We start from the raw sequence: 15712 nt of genomic DNA on the forward strand, positions 1-15712 counted from the left end.
AGGGGAAGGGAAGAAAAAAACAAGATAAAAAGAGAGGGAGGCAAACCATAAGAGACTTGAAAATACAGAGAACAGACTGGGGGTTGCTAGAGGGGTTTGGGGTGGGGGATGGGCTAAATGGGTGATGGGCATTAAGGAGGGCACTGGCTGGAATGCACACTGGCTGTTATATGTAAGTCATATGAATCACTAAATTCTAGTCCTGAAATCATTACTGCACTAGCTTTGAATTTCTAAAAAGTACTGTTAAGACCTACAAATCAGAGTTTATATAGTATTAACTATATTAACAGTAACTTCTCATTGTAATTTTGAATCTGTAGCTTTTATTGAGACTTTTGAGGAAACTAAGAATCAGGAACTTGAACGGAAGGCACAGATAGAAGCCAACATTGTTACACTTTTGGAGCACTCTAGTAGAGTAAGTACCATGTGCCTGTCTTAGTGCTCTCATTATTTTTACTGTGATTACCTTTCCAAATACAGTTCAGAAAACACAGTGGTTCACAATGGCATCTGCTCATTTAATCTGTTTCCTTTAAATTCCCTTGATTATTATTTTATTCCTTTAATTTGTGTATTTCTAGCAAAATTCAGCTAAGGACAGTAGGGGAAAGGGTAACATGTATGATGTCAGTGTTTAGCAGTAAGTGAGGGACTAATTCAGAGTAATTATTAATGATTTTCTTCCATTGTTGATGTGTTTAAACTTAGAGAAGGAATGCTTGCACAGATAACTTCAAAATCTACATGTTATAATGGAAAATGTTGATATATTTTTACATTGTAATTTGTACTATAAATAGAAGGTATTCTTTTCTTGTAATACTCTTTAAGAGTATATGATACCAAGGAGTATCTTCATTTATTCAAAAAAAAAAAAAAAGTTTTTTGAGCAGCTACTAATGAGTGCTAGCATAGAAGGAAAAATGCACAGTTTCTTTTAAATATTCTAAGTGTCGTAAGACCCCCAAATAGTTCTTATAATAGTGTAGTTGAATTTCTTCTACAGTGAAATAAAATTCAGAATTACTTCTTTTACATTTGCTTTAGTCTCTCCATATTGAGAAAACCTGACTTTGAATCTCACTATACTCTTATAAACATACATGAAGCATATATAATGAATGATGTATTTCAATTCACAACATCTAGTCCCTTAGCAGTGTTTTCCAAGAGTTTTCTTGAAGAGTTAAATCAGTGTAGTTTTTCTATTTTTATTTCTCTACAAATACAGAATATAAATCGTATGAAACAGATATCCTCTATCACCAATCAAGAGCTGAAGATGATGCAGGATGATCTCAATTTTAAATCTACTGAAATGCAGAAGTCACAAAGTACAGCTAGAAATTTGACTTCAGGTGAGAGAACATAGATTTTTATATTTTCCATGACAAATTGAAACTTTGAAACTTTAATACTATTTCATTTGATTTTTTTGAAAGGCTGACAATATAATATATGATTGCTTATTGCTCCAGTCACTTATAGACTCAGAATTGTGTGTGACTTTTCACATCAACTTAATAGTATTTCATTGGGGCATTCTGATTCATTTTTAACATTTACTGAATATTTGTTCTATGCCTGTGCTATAACATGTGTATGCAGAGATTTAAAAAAAAAAGTCCGGTCTCTTTCCTCAAGGAACTTTGAACTTGGTGGAATAATGACAAACAACTAAAATATAATGAAACAGTACTATGATAGAAGCATAAGGAGCAACCCGACATTGGGTTCATATCCACCCCCCCCCCCCCAGAGAGGTATCCTAGAGGAAGTAATGTTTTAATTATAATTAGTTTCAGCCATTATGACTAACATGGTATTAGAGCAACACTCTCCACTAGACATGTAATGCCAGCCACATATATAATTTTAAATTCCCTATTAAAAAGAGGTGTATGAATTTTAATAATATATTTTATTTAATCCAGTGTATCCAAAAGAGTATTGTTTAAACATGTACTCAGTATAAAAATGATCCATGAGATTTTGCAGTCACAGTCCATCTCAACTTGGGACTAGATAGACATAGTCGAAAGTTTAAAAGCGATAATTGGCCAATGGCTGCCACTTGGGCAGTGCAGATAGAGATTAAAAACTAATACACAAAATAGATTTTAAAGTGTTTAGGATAGGATGTCAACTATACTCAAAAGACAAAAAGTTTAGGATAAAGTCAAAATTTGTATGGAACCTTTGATTTTTAAGCTAATAGATTCTAACTATGGATATGTTTTATGCTGGTATGTGGTGACTTTGAATTAGCTATGTTTTTATTTGTCTACTTGGAATTACACTGGCAGTTAGTAAAATTACAAGGAATAAAGAATTAATATTTACTAATGTAAAAATGTTGAGATTCTTGAAATGGAATAAAAGATCTACAGTATTCATTTATCTGGAATCCTAAGGTCTAAAAGCTCCTGGCCACAAAACCTAACCTGACCTGAACTGACATGAGGCTATTTATAGTCTTTAATTATCCTACCTAATATGACTGTTCATACTTTTTGCTTCAGAAATAGCCAAGTACTTGATGACAGGATGCTGCCTTAGACCCTGCTATGGGAGTTCTATTATAATCATTATATGTGCTGTATCATTTTTTTTAAATCTGAAGAATTCTGCATTCTAAAACACAATAACCTAGGAGTTTTTTTAATAAGGATTATAGACCTATAAGTGTATACCACATGTTATTCATATATAGTTGAATTTAGAATGATGATATAGTTGGACAATTATCGTTATTTTATACATTCAAGTATATTTTATCTGTCCAGATTTGTTTAGAGTTTGTTTGCTCTAGCTTTACTTGTATATCTGAATATATACTAAACAACTAGAGGAGGTACATTCTACATGTGACTTATACCTGTTATTGGTTTAACTATCAGAATTTTTAAAATTGTGATAAAAAACACAGAACACAAATTTGCCATCTTAACCATTAACTGTAGGCACAGTGTTGAGCAACAGATATCTAGAACTTGTTCATCTTACAAAACTGAAACTTACACCCATTAAACAGCTGTCCATTTCCCTCTCAATTTTTCTCCTCTGCTAGCCATATTCTACTTTCTGTTTCTATAAGTTTGACTACTTTAAATACCTCTTATAGGTGGAATCATGCAGTATTTGTCTCTTTGTGAATGGATATTTTACTTACAATGCCCTTGAAGTTCATCAGAGTTGTAACATGTAACAGGGTCTCCTTTTTTTAAAGGCTAAATAATATTCTATCGTATGTACATACTATACATACATTTTTTTATAAATTTGGTGATGGACATTTAGGTTGTTTTACCTCCTGGCTATTGTGATTCATGCTACAGTGGACATGGGTGTGTAAATACCTCTTCGAGATCTTTTCAAATATGAGTATTTTTACATCTAAATTTTCTTTTTTCTATAAGGTAAAGAATTTTATCTTTAATTGTTCCATCTAGGAAATCTCTGTTTTGTATTTTAGACTATAGTTTTAAGGCTTTCATTTATCTCTTTCCAATTTTAATTTGAAAAGTTTTTTACTCCTTTAAGCTATCTTTGTAAAATGGCTGTTAAGAAACATACATTTTTTAAAAAGATAAATATCAGTACCAGGTAATGAATTCAATTATAAGGACTTTGAATTCCTTTCATACTTTTATACTTTATTCTTTACATTTTCTTTTAAAAACTAGCCATTATATTTTCTCCAGTGATGTAGGGTTGAAAAAGAATGAGAGCTGGCTTCAATTTTATTCAAGTTTATTACTATGATAAGAATTTTACTGAAAACTTTCCTTATTAATAATGGTTTGAATTTTTTGGCCTGTACAATTAGTTGCATTTACTCAATTATTTTTAAATGTTAATTTAAACCAAGCATATAAATGATTTTTCCTCTCTTAATACTATCCTCCACATGAAGTTTCTTATGTCTACAAATCACCATAAGAAGACTATAATATTCTACTTCACCTTTCAGAGATAATGAATTTTATATTCCCTTTTGTGAATTGCCTCCCCTTTTGCTCTTGAGTTTATGATTGGAAATCACCTGATTTTCTTAGTGTACTCTATTTTTTAATGGAACAATATTATTCTCACAGGGGAAAAATTATTTCTTGGGAGAGTAAAAAAAATCTTGATTATAATGGCTTGTGGCCCTCCAAAGTGTCACTGTACAATTAACAGATATACATTATATCTGTAATATAAAAGTTTCATGAGAGAGCAGTGATAAGGGTAAAAAATTATCTACAAAAAGCTCCATAGGGGGACAATAATGGAAAAAAAAAAAAAAAAAAAGACTGCAAAACAGTGCTGTATTGCATGAGTAAAGAGGCAAGAAATCTGTCAGCAATAGTTTTTATTTATATTTTTGGAAAGGAAACTCCAAGGAATAAACAAATGCACTGATGGCAGAATATTTCAGAAACATTTCCCCATGTCAAAGTGGTTCCTTCTGAGATTTTGCTACTATGTACACACTGCTTAGTAAACTTTGCAACTTCATAGCATATCAGAAGGAACTAGTCTGCATCCTCTTCCTGTCTCTTCCCTTGGAGAAGTTTTTAGCTTTTCAAGGGGACCCGCTGTTAAAGGAAGATAAACTTTACCTCATACCAACCAACCATTTTCTCCCTTTCTCTAGAAAAAGCAGTTTCTATAGCTCCTAAATGTATGTCCCTAATATATCTTCAAATTAAACCTGTAGTTAGAGTTCAGTAACATTTTCACTGAGCACTCAAAATATACAAGCTATATACTTTTCCTTTTTGAAGCATTGAAACATCATAAGCCTCCGGGACTTTGATTCAGCACTTTGGTTTTCATTTTAACTGTTTCCAACCCTAGTAGAGATATGAGTCGAACAAAACAAAACCCATCCCACAACATTTAAGTCCATGTATATATGTATGTTTTTTTAAGGATATATATGTCAGTATGACTGAGGCTTGCGACTCTTAAAGGGACAAAAGGAAATGCTCAAATTTAATTATACCAACTTAAATTTGGTTGGTAAAAACCTCCTCTTTTAAATCATTGTCTTTTGAAGACTTTTAAAACTATTTGATATTTTAGGCCCTGTGATCATTGTTATGGAGGCATTCAGTTTTTTGAACATGGTATTTTTACTATAATGTCACCTTCCACCTATATTTTAATCCATAATCTTTCTAGTTTTATAGGTAGAGGAAGAAAGTTTAATATTTAATAGCAGCTTTGTATTTGATTTTTCCATTAGCGAATCTATAGATAATACAACTCAATTACAAGTAAATTTTGCTAAATTTTATATGAAGAAACTAACTTACTAATTGCCTGCCCACATATAAGGAAGACATCCTGGTAAGAGGGCAACTCAATGCCAAAATACATGCATAAACTCTATTCAGATCCTAATCTGACCAGTGAACTATGTATGCATTGAGTAAACTTTAAGGAACCTAGGAAAAAGTAGCAGTTAAAAATTGAAAGAACTGCATACATAGATTTTTTTACATGCTGTCTATACTCCAAAGGAGAAAAGTTTAGAATTTTGGTTTAGCAAATTTATTGCTCATTTAATAAAAATCAATACTTTCCAAAGTAGTACGGCATAATCCAGAATCTCTACAACATATCACTTAAAGTTTCCATTATACTATAAAACTTACTAGATATGTCAGCAAATTAGGAAGATGTGAGTCAAGGGGAAAAGCAATCAATGCACACTGAACCAGAGGTAATCCAGATGTTGAACAGAAGATTTTAAATGTTTATAAACATATTTAAGGGTTTAAAGGAAAATAAAATCATAATAAATGAAAAGATGGAGAATACCACAGAGAAAATAAAAATTACAAAAAAGAACCAAGTGGAAATTCCAGTATTGAAAGTATAACTCAAATGAAAAATTGATTGAATGACCCTAATAGAAGATTGAAGTCTGCAGAGTCAATCAACTTGAAGATTTAAAAAAAAGATCTAATCTGGAGAAGAAATAAAAGTGAACAGAGACTGTAGGAGTGCCTGGGTGGCTCAGTTGGTTAAGTGTCCTACTCTTGATTTCGGCTGAGGTCATGATCTCACAGTGTGGTTTGTGAGTTTTGAGCCCCACACAGGGCTCTGCTCTCTCAGCTCAGGATTCTCTTGGGATTCTCTCTTTCTCTCCCTTTTTCTCTGCCCCACCCCTGCACACACTCACTAGTGCACGTGCACGTTCTCTCTCTCAAAATAAATAAACTTTAAAAAAAATGAACAGAACTTAAATGTTCTGTGGGTCAGTTTCAGACAGTCTGAAATACATGTAATTGAAATTCCAGAAGGAGTGGAGGGACAGAGAATGGGAGAAAAAACATAACTGAAGAAATAATGGCTGAAAATTTCCCAAATTTGATTAAAAAAAAAAAACAAAACAGTATCTAAGAAGCTTATTGAACCTTAAACAAGATTGATATAAAAATCTCTTAACCACATCATACTACTAAAATGCAACATAAAGGAAAAACAATGAAGGTGCCAGAGAAAAATAATATATACATAGAGGGAATAATACATCCCACACTAAGATTAAATTTTATCTTGTTTTATTATAAAAATCTTTCACCCCTAAGTCTCTAAGTAATAAATGGAATATATTCACGTTTGGCTTTTAATACTCTGAAATACCACCATATTTTTCTGAGGCTATTCATATCTCTACCTTGTAATAGAGGTAGAGTGAAAGCTAAATGTTCAAAGGTGAAAGTATATCACTATGTATGCCTCTATCTACAAACAAGTAACTGCAGGATGTTTAGGATTATTATCATACCCTGGGAACACAGGAGAGAGGAAACTAGCTTAGCTAGGTTTGAATTCAGATATCTTCATTTGATGTGCATATTATGTATTGCAGTTCATTTTATTTTTTTATTTTTTATTTTTTCAAATCAGAAGGTCTTTGTCTTTTTTTTTTTTTAATGGAATTTATTGTCGAATTGGTTTCCATACAACACCCAGTGCTCATCCCAAGAGGTGCCCTCCTCAATGCCCATCACCCACCCATCCCTCCTTCCCACCTCCCATAAACCCTCAGTTTTGTTCTCAGTTTTTAGGAGTCTCTTATGTTTTGGTTCCCTCCCTCTCTAACCATTTTTTTTTTCCTTCCCCTCCCCCATGGTCTTCTCTTAAGTTTCTCGGGATCCACATAGGAGTGAAAACATATGGAATCTGTCCTTCTCTGTATGACTTATTTCACTTAGCATAACACTCTCCATTTCCATCCAGGTTGCTACAAAAGGCCATATTTCATTCTTTCTCATTGCCACGTAGTATTCCATTGTGTATATAAACCACAATTTCTTTATCCATTTGCCAAAGCAACAGAATACACTTTCTTCTTGAGTGCACATGGAACCTTCTCCAAGATAGATCACATACTGGGTCACAAAAACAGCCCTTCATAAGTATACAAGAATTGAGATCATACCATGCATACTTTCAGACCACAATGCGATGAAGCTTGAAATCAACCACAAGAAAAAGTCTGGAAAACCTCCAAAAGCATGAAGGTTAAAGAACACCCTACTAAAGAATGAATGGGTCAACCAGGCAATTAGAGAAGAAATTAAAAAATATATGGAAACAAACGAAAACGAAAATACAACAATCCAAACACTTTGGGATGCAGCGAAGGCAGTCCTGAGAGGAAAATACATTGCAATCCAGGCCTATCTCAAGAAACAAGAAAAATCCCAAATACAAAATCTAACAGCACACCTAAAGGAAATAGAAGCAGAACAGCAAAGACATCCCAAACCCAGCAGAAGAAGAGAAATAATAAAGATCAGAGCAGAAGTAAACAATATAGAATCTAAAAAACTGTAGAGCAGATCAATGAAACCAAGAGTTGGTTTTTTGAAAAAATAGACAAAATTGATAAACCTCTAGCCAGGCTTCTCAAAAAGAAAAGGGAGATGATCCAAACAGATAAAATCATGAATTAAAATGGAATTATTACAACCAGTCCCTCAGAAATACAAGCAATTATCAGGGAATACTATGAAAAATTATATGCCATCAAACTGGACAACCTGGAAGAAATGGACAAATTCCTAAACACCCACACACTTCCAAAACCCAAACAGGAGGAAATAGAAATCTTGAACAGACCCATAACCAGCAAAGAAATTGAATCAGTTATCAAAAATCTCCCAACAAATAAAAGTCCAGGACCAGATGGCTTCCCAGGGGAATTCTACCAGACATTTAAAACAGAGATAATACCTATCCTTCTCAAGCTATTCCAAAAAATAGAAAGGGAAGGATAACTTCTAGACTCATTCTATGAAGCCAGCATTACTAACCAGATTCCTAAACCAGACAGAGACCCAGTGAAAAAGAGAACTACAGGCCAATATCCCTGATGAATATGGATGCAAAAATTCTCAATAAGATACTAGCAAATTGAATTCAACAGCATATAAAAAGAATTATTCACCATGATCAAGTGGGATTCATTCCTGGGATGCAGGGCTGGTTCAACATTTGCAAATCAATGTGATACATCACATTAATAAAAGAAAAGATAAGAACCATATGATCCTGTCAATCAATGCAGTAAAAGCATTTGACAAAATTCAGCGTTCTTTCTTAATAAAAATGCTCGAGAAAGTCGGGATAGAAGGAACATACATAAACATCATAAAAGCCATTTGTGAAAAGCCCACAGCTAATATCATCCTCAATGGGGAAAAACTGAGAGCTTTTTCCCTGAGATCAGGAACACAACAGGGATGTCCACTCTCACCGCTGTTGTTTAACATAGTGTTGGAAGTTCTCGCATCAGCAATCAGACAACAAAAGGAAATCAAAGGCATCATAATTGGCAAAGATGAAGTTAAGCTTTCATTTTTTGCAGATGACATGGTATACATGGAAAACCCGATAGACTCCACCAAAAGTCTGCTAGAACTGATACATGAATTCAGCAAAGTCACAGGATACAAAATCAATGTACAGAAATCAGTTGCATTCTCATACACTAATAATGAAGCAACAGAAAGACAAATAAAGAAACTGATCCCATTCACAATTGCACCAAGAAGCATAAAATACCTAGGAATAAATCTAAACAAAGATGTAAAAGATCTGTATGCTGAAAACTATAGAAAGCTTATGAAGGAAATTGAAGAAGATATAAAGACATGGAAAAACATTCCGTGCTCATGGATTGGAAGAATAAATATTGTTAAAATGTCAATACTACCCAATGCAGTTCCATTTTAGTATCCATTTTTGAATTTGCTCTAATCATGTTTTACTTTGCTGCTTTTTTTTAAATTTTTTTTTTTTAACGTTTATTTATTTTTGAGACCGAGAGAGACAGAGCATGAACGAGGGAGGGACAGAGAGAGAGGGAGACACAGAATTGGAAGCAGGCTCCAGGCTCCGAGCCATCAGCCCAGAGCCTGACGCGGGGCTCGAACTCACGGACCGTGAGATCGTGACCTGAGCTGAAGCCGGACGATTAACCGACTGAGCCACCCAGGCGCCCCTCATGTTTTACTTTGATAGCTATAAGAAAAGTAAAACAAAGAATGATGTCTGGGGAAGCCTGAATAGCAAAACTGAGCAAATGTTATGTTCCTCTTTTCATAGCTCACTGTTCCTCATTGAGGCATCTTTTTGGATCATTAAGTAACATTTACTGTCTTAAATATGAACCTTTCGTAAACATGATAATAATATCACTCAGCGCCAAAGCCTGACTGGTTGTGTGACCTTGGACAAAATACCTTTCTAAGCTTCAGTTTCCTCATAGCATACCTCCTAAGGCTGTTATGAAGTAGAAGAGATAACATATAAAGTCAGGCACATTTCAGGTACTCAGTAATATTGGCTCCCACCATACCTTTCTCTCACATTGAAAAAGGACTTTTAAATTCAGAACCACAATGTTTCAAAGTCTCTGAAATAGAGAAGGTAGATATTATAGAATTCTGTTGAGAACAAAATATTTTTGGAGCTGCCTGGGTGGCCCAGTTGGTTAAGCATCTGACTTCAGCTCAGGTCATGATCTCACAGTCTGTGGGTTCAAGCCCCACGTCAGGCTCTGTGCTGACAGCTCAGAGCCTGGAGCCTATTTCAGATTCTGTATCTCCCTCTTACTCTGCCCCTCCCCCACTCGTGTGCTTGCACGGGCGCGCTCTCTCTCTCTCTCTCTCTCTCTCTCTCACTCTCAAAAATAAATAAACATTGGGGCATCTGGGTGGCTCGGTTGGGCATCCGACTTCGGCTCAGGTCATGATCTCATGGTTCTTGAGTTCAAGCCCTGCATCAGGCTCTGTGCTGAGAGCTCAGAGCTTGGAGCGTGCTTCAGATTCTGTGTCTCCCTCTCTCTCTGCCCCTCCCCTGCTCGCACTCTGTCTCTCTCAAAAATAAATAAACGTTAAAAAATTTTTTTTTAATAAATAAACATTAAAAAATAAAAAAAACAGTATTTTTTAAACATTCCCTTCTTATTGTAATTTGTATTCGTTACAGAGAATTTTGGAGATACAGAAAAGCATAAATAAAAACTTTTTAAATATTAAATTCCCACTCTCAAGTATTTATGACTATTAAAATGTTGGTATTTATCTTTCCAAATGTTGGTATTTATCTTTCCAGTCTTTTTTCTTTTCTTTTTAATAGTTTTTAATTTTAATCCCAGTATAGTTAACACACAGTGTTATATGAATTTCAGGTGTACGATTTAGTGATTCAACAATTCTGTGCATTACTCAGCACTCATGGTTAAGTGCACTCTTTAATCCCCATCATCTGTTTCACCCATCCCCCTACCCACTTGCCCTCTAGTAACCATCAGTTTATTCTCTATAGCTAAGAAAGAGTCTGTTTTTTTATTTCTCTCTCTTTTTGTCTCTCTCTCTCTCTCTCCTCTTTTCCCCTTGCTCATTTATTTTGTTTCCTAAATTGCCCATATAAGTGAAATCATAATGTATTTATCTTTCTCTGACTAACTTATTTCACTTAGTATATATGCTCTCTAGCTCCATCCATGTCATTGCAAATGGCAAGATTCCATTCGTTTTTATAACTGAATAATATTACATTGTGTGTGTGTGTCTGTGTGTGTGTGTGTGAGTGTGTGTGTGTGTGTGTGTGTGTATATATACATATATACATATATATGCCATATCTTCTTTATCCATTCATCTATCAGTGGACACTTGGGTTGATTCCATAATTTGGCTGTTATAAATAATGCTGCAGTAAACATAGAGAAGGGTGCATGTATCCCTTTGAATTAGTGTTTTTGTATTTTTTGGATAAATACCCAGTAGTGCGATTACTGGATCATAGGGAAGTTCTATTTTTAACTTTTTGATGAACCTCCATACTGTTTTCCATAGTGGCGGTGCCAGTTTGCATTCCCAACCGTAGTGCACAAGGGTCCCTTTTTCTCCACGTTCTTGCCAATACTTGTTGTTTCTTCTATATTTATTTTAGCCATTCTGACAGCTGTGAGGTGATATCTCATGGTAGTTTTTGCATTTCCCTGATGATGAGTGATGTTGAGCGTCTTTTGCCTATTGACCATCTGTATGTCTTCTTTCAAAAAATGTCTGTTAATGTCTTCTCCCCATCTTTAATTGGATTATTTGGGGTCTTTTGGTGTTGACTTGTATCAGTTCTTTATATATTTTGGATACTAACCCTTTATCAGATATGTCATTTGCCAATATCTTCTTCAGTCTTCTTCAAATATTTCATCTTGGCAAAAAAGAAGAAACCTCTCCCAAGTATTCTCTGCCCAGCTCTCATCCCTCCCTTTCTGAGGTTTCACTGCCAAAGTTTTCAAAACCTTCCTCTCACTCTTGGTCCCATTTTTTTTCTTTCTATGAAATCTATTCTCAGGAAATACATCAAGGTTTTCCTGTCCAGTTAGTACAACTTGTATTTTGCAGTCTTTTTTTTTTTTTTTAAATCTCTAAATAGTATTCTGCATTACAAACCACTCCTTTAGTCTTGAAATGTCTTTTCACCATGGTTTCATTTTTCTTTTACTTCTTTGGTCATTTCTTATTCTCCTTTATAGACTCCCTCATGTCAATTTATTCTTTTAAAAATAGGTTCTGTCATGAATCCTTTTCCCTTGATGATTTCAACTACACCCATAGTTTCAAGTGCTATGTGGATGATTTCAAAATAGTTATCTTCAAATTTCTCTCAGGGCTTTAGACGCCCGCATATATCTATACATGTCCTGTTTACTATTTAGGTGTTTCTGAGGTAACTCGCACAACATATCCTAAGTTGACTTGAACCCTTCATTTCATTCCCTCCTACAAACAAAAGTTTAGACTTCCATCTGCCTCCCCAACCATCAACTCCTTTACCTTTAAGTTAGAAATGGAACTCTGCATTAACTCCTCTTGCTCAACCACTGTATCCAGTCAATTGCCTGTTTTGTTAACCCCAAATCCCTAATATCTCTTGAGTCCCTCCACATCTCCCCTGTATTTTTTCCTCATTTACTTCCATGTGACATAACTTTAGATTTCATATATATAGTTGTCTTTTACTGGAATATAGGTTCTATAAGGATAGGGATTTTCATATGCTTTATTCATTGCTGTATCCCCTCTGCCTAGAAGTTTGCCTGGCACACAGAAAGCACTTAATAAATATTGCTTAATGAAAAAAAAATCCCCAAAGTGTTAACACCAGTCTAAGATTTCTTATGTAGATCACTGAATCAACATTTAACTGGTCCTTCTGTATGTTAGTAATGCTTTTCTAATTAATTGTCCACATTGAAACCAGAGTGAACTTTCTGAAATTTAATTATGCCACAATTTGATTTGAAATTCATCGATTACTTACCATTGCCCTTTGGATAAAGTTTCTTTTTTTTTTTTTTTTTTTTTGACTGTTTTTATTTTTTTAATTTTTTTTCAATATATGAAATGTATTGTCAAATTGGTTTCCATACAACACCCAGTGCTCATCCCAAAAGGTGCCCTCCTCAATACCCATCACCCTCCCTCCCCTCCCTCCCACCCCCCATCAACCCTCAGTTTGTTCTCAGTTTTTAAGAGTCTCTTATGCTTTGGCTCTCTGCCACTCTAACCTCTTTTTTTTTCCCCCTTCCCCTCCCCCATGGGTTTCTGTTAAGTTTCTCAGGATCCACATAAGAGTGAAAACATATGATATCTGTCTTTCTCTGTATGGCTTATTTCACTTAGCATCACACTCTCCAGTTCCATCCACGTTGCTACAAAGGGCCATATTGGATAAAGTTTCAATTCCCTTTTTTCATTTATAAAGCCCTTCATGAACTGAAATTCTTCCCACTTTGAACTTTGGGTCCTAATCATACTTAACTTTTATTATTTGCTTAGGTGTACCTCGCTTTCTCACCTCTAAACTTGGCATATATTGGTTGTGTTGCCTGGAGCACATTCACTTCTTGGTTTGGTGGATTCCTAATCCTTAAGGCTTCACTCAGTTAAAAGGCATATATTTAGAGAGTTCTCTTAGTCCCATATGCTCTTATGGCACTCTGTATTACTCTTTTCATGGTAGTTGTCTAACTTATTGTAAATGCTTACTTTAATATCCTGGTTCTACCTCTAGAATATAGCTCCTTGAGCAAAATCAATGTCTCTGTTGATCTCCATATTATTCTTAGCACCTAGCACATAGTAGATGCTCAATACTTTTGCAACAAAGAATGAGACACACACTCCCTCTTAAACACATATATTTATAGTCAGTCCTCATTCATGATTCTGTATTTGTGAAATTACTTACCATAATTAATTTGTACCCCAAAGTTAATACTTGTAGCACTTTAATGATCATTTGTGGACATGTGCAAAGTCAGGAAAAATTTGTATTGCCTGACATACATTTTTCAGTGGAGGTCAAATAAGGCAACACGCTGCCTTCTTGTTTTAATCCTCATACTGTGAACAAGTATCCTTTTTGTGGCATATTTGGTGCCACTTTTTGCCACAGTTTTATACTTTTTGTTGGTGATTCTCCTGTATAATATGGCTCCCAAGCACAATGCTGAAGTGTTGGTTCGTGTTCTAAGCCCACTATTCCTAAGAATATTGTAAGGCAATGTGCCTTACAGAGAATATGTGAGTTAGGTTAGCTTTGTTCAGGTATGAGTTGGCCTTGAATTCGTTATATATTAAATAAGGTATGTTTAAACAGAAACACACACAAAACAAGGTTATGTATTAGTTGATGGATGAAAATATTGTGACCAGGGGCTCTCAGGAACCTAACCCTGTATCACCCATAGGAGCAAATGATTTAGTATTTGCTAACCTAGTATTTATAGTAACTTTATGGAATATAACTACCATAAGTAATGAGAATTGACTGTATATGTAGGTACAAAATTTTGCTACATATATATGTATATAAGTATATAATGTTTCCTAATTTGCTTTCATGCCCGTATTAAAAATAATGGGTCTCATAATATATGTTATATTATTAAGTAAGAAAAAAAACCCTGTGTGTTCTTGAATGTTTGTATGAGAATGGAGACAAGTATGTTGTATATATCAGGTTATGTTGGTTACCTGGAGGAAGAGTATTTTTTTTCTTTGTAATTTATCTTTGTATTGTCTCGTTGGTTGTAATGAAACACGTTTCTTTTGCAGGTACTCTGTAAAACATGATTTTTAATGGTTGCATTGTATTTGTCTTTGTGAAAGGAATAAAGTTTTGACTATGGTTTTGAATTTTTTTATGTTTCAGATAGTCAGCGTCTACAGTTGGATCTACAGAAAATGGAGCTTCTGGAAAGTAAGATGACTGAGGAACAGCATTCTCTGAAAAGCAAAATTAAGCAAATGACAGCTGATTTGGAAACATATAATGATTTGCCAGCTTTAAAATCATCAGGTGAAGAAAAGAAAAAGGTAAATGGTGACAGTCTTAACAGAATTATGATACAAATTTTTTTTTAACAAATTAATATGTATGTAGTTTATAGAATTTACTATTTTCAGTTGATTATTTGATATATAAGCTAAGAAAAAAATAAAGATGTTTACATATGTAGTAGGAATTTAGAGAGATACAAGTTTTAAACAAAAGCCAAAAGCAAGGGATAGAGCATTTCAACAGATATGAACTTTGTTAAATGCAAGTTTGATTATGATATTTCCCTACTTAAGACTTTATTATTAGTGGCTTTTCTTTGCTATTTACATTAAAATAAATTATTTAAATTAAATTAAATTTGGTTGGATAAGAACATATATATAGCAGCCTTAATACAGTTAATACTGATTTCACTTATTATAACTCAAAAGGTAATTTTACAAACAAGTTTTAGAGTAATTATAATCTTGGTAGAATTTAACCAGACTATCATTGAAATTATTTAAGTAGGAAATAATTTATATAGGCTTACTAGATATTCACTGAAGTCTATTATTTACTTCCATTTGGATCTATCTAGAAATTACATCAGGAGAGAACAGTATTAACAACCCGTAGAAATGCCTTTAAGAAAATAACGGAGAAGCTAAATGTAGAGTATGAGACGCTAAAAACACAATTGCAAGAAAATGAGACACATTCTCAGGTAAAAAGAAAAAAAAGACTGAAGTTTATTTCTGTTTTTAAACTGTCTGTTCCATGTTCTTAATCTATATTTCCACCCCAAAACAATTTTTTCTTTAAGTTGTTTTGTTTATCTTCCAGACTTTCTGGT

The 15712-nt window shown here is 34.1% G+C and overlaps 1 protein-coding gene across 2 annotated transcripts in view; it reads left to right on the forward strand.

Annotated features, from left to right (window-relative positions):
- IFT74 (intraflagellar transport 74) overlaps nt 1-15712 on the forward strand; it is an 89004-nt gene that overhangs the window by 67879 nt on the left and 5413 nt on the right. The window contains exons 15-18 of one of the 2 annotated variants that reach the window (XM_019424228.2): nt 324-421; nt 1238-1364; nt 14749-14912; nt 15458-15583. In XM_019424228.2, the coding sequence (XP_019279773.1) occupies nt 324-421; nt 1238-1364; nt 14749-14912; nt 15458-15583 (515 nt within the window). The remainder of the gene's footprint in view (nt 1-323; nt 422-1237; nt 1365-14748; nt 14913-15457; nt 15584-15712) is intronic. The other variant, XM_053908025.1, reaches the window with a different exon arrangement.

Source organism: Panthera pardus, unplaced genomic scaffold (genome assembly GCF_024362965.1).
Source record: "Panthera pardus isolate Hobbes unplaced genomic scaffold, ASM2436296v1 HiC_scaffold_20, whole genome shotgun sequence".
NCBI classification, from domain to species: Eukaryota; Metazoa; Chordata; class Mammalia; order Carnivora; family Felidae; genus Panthera; species Panthera pardus.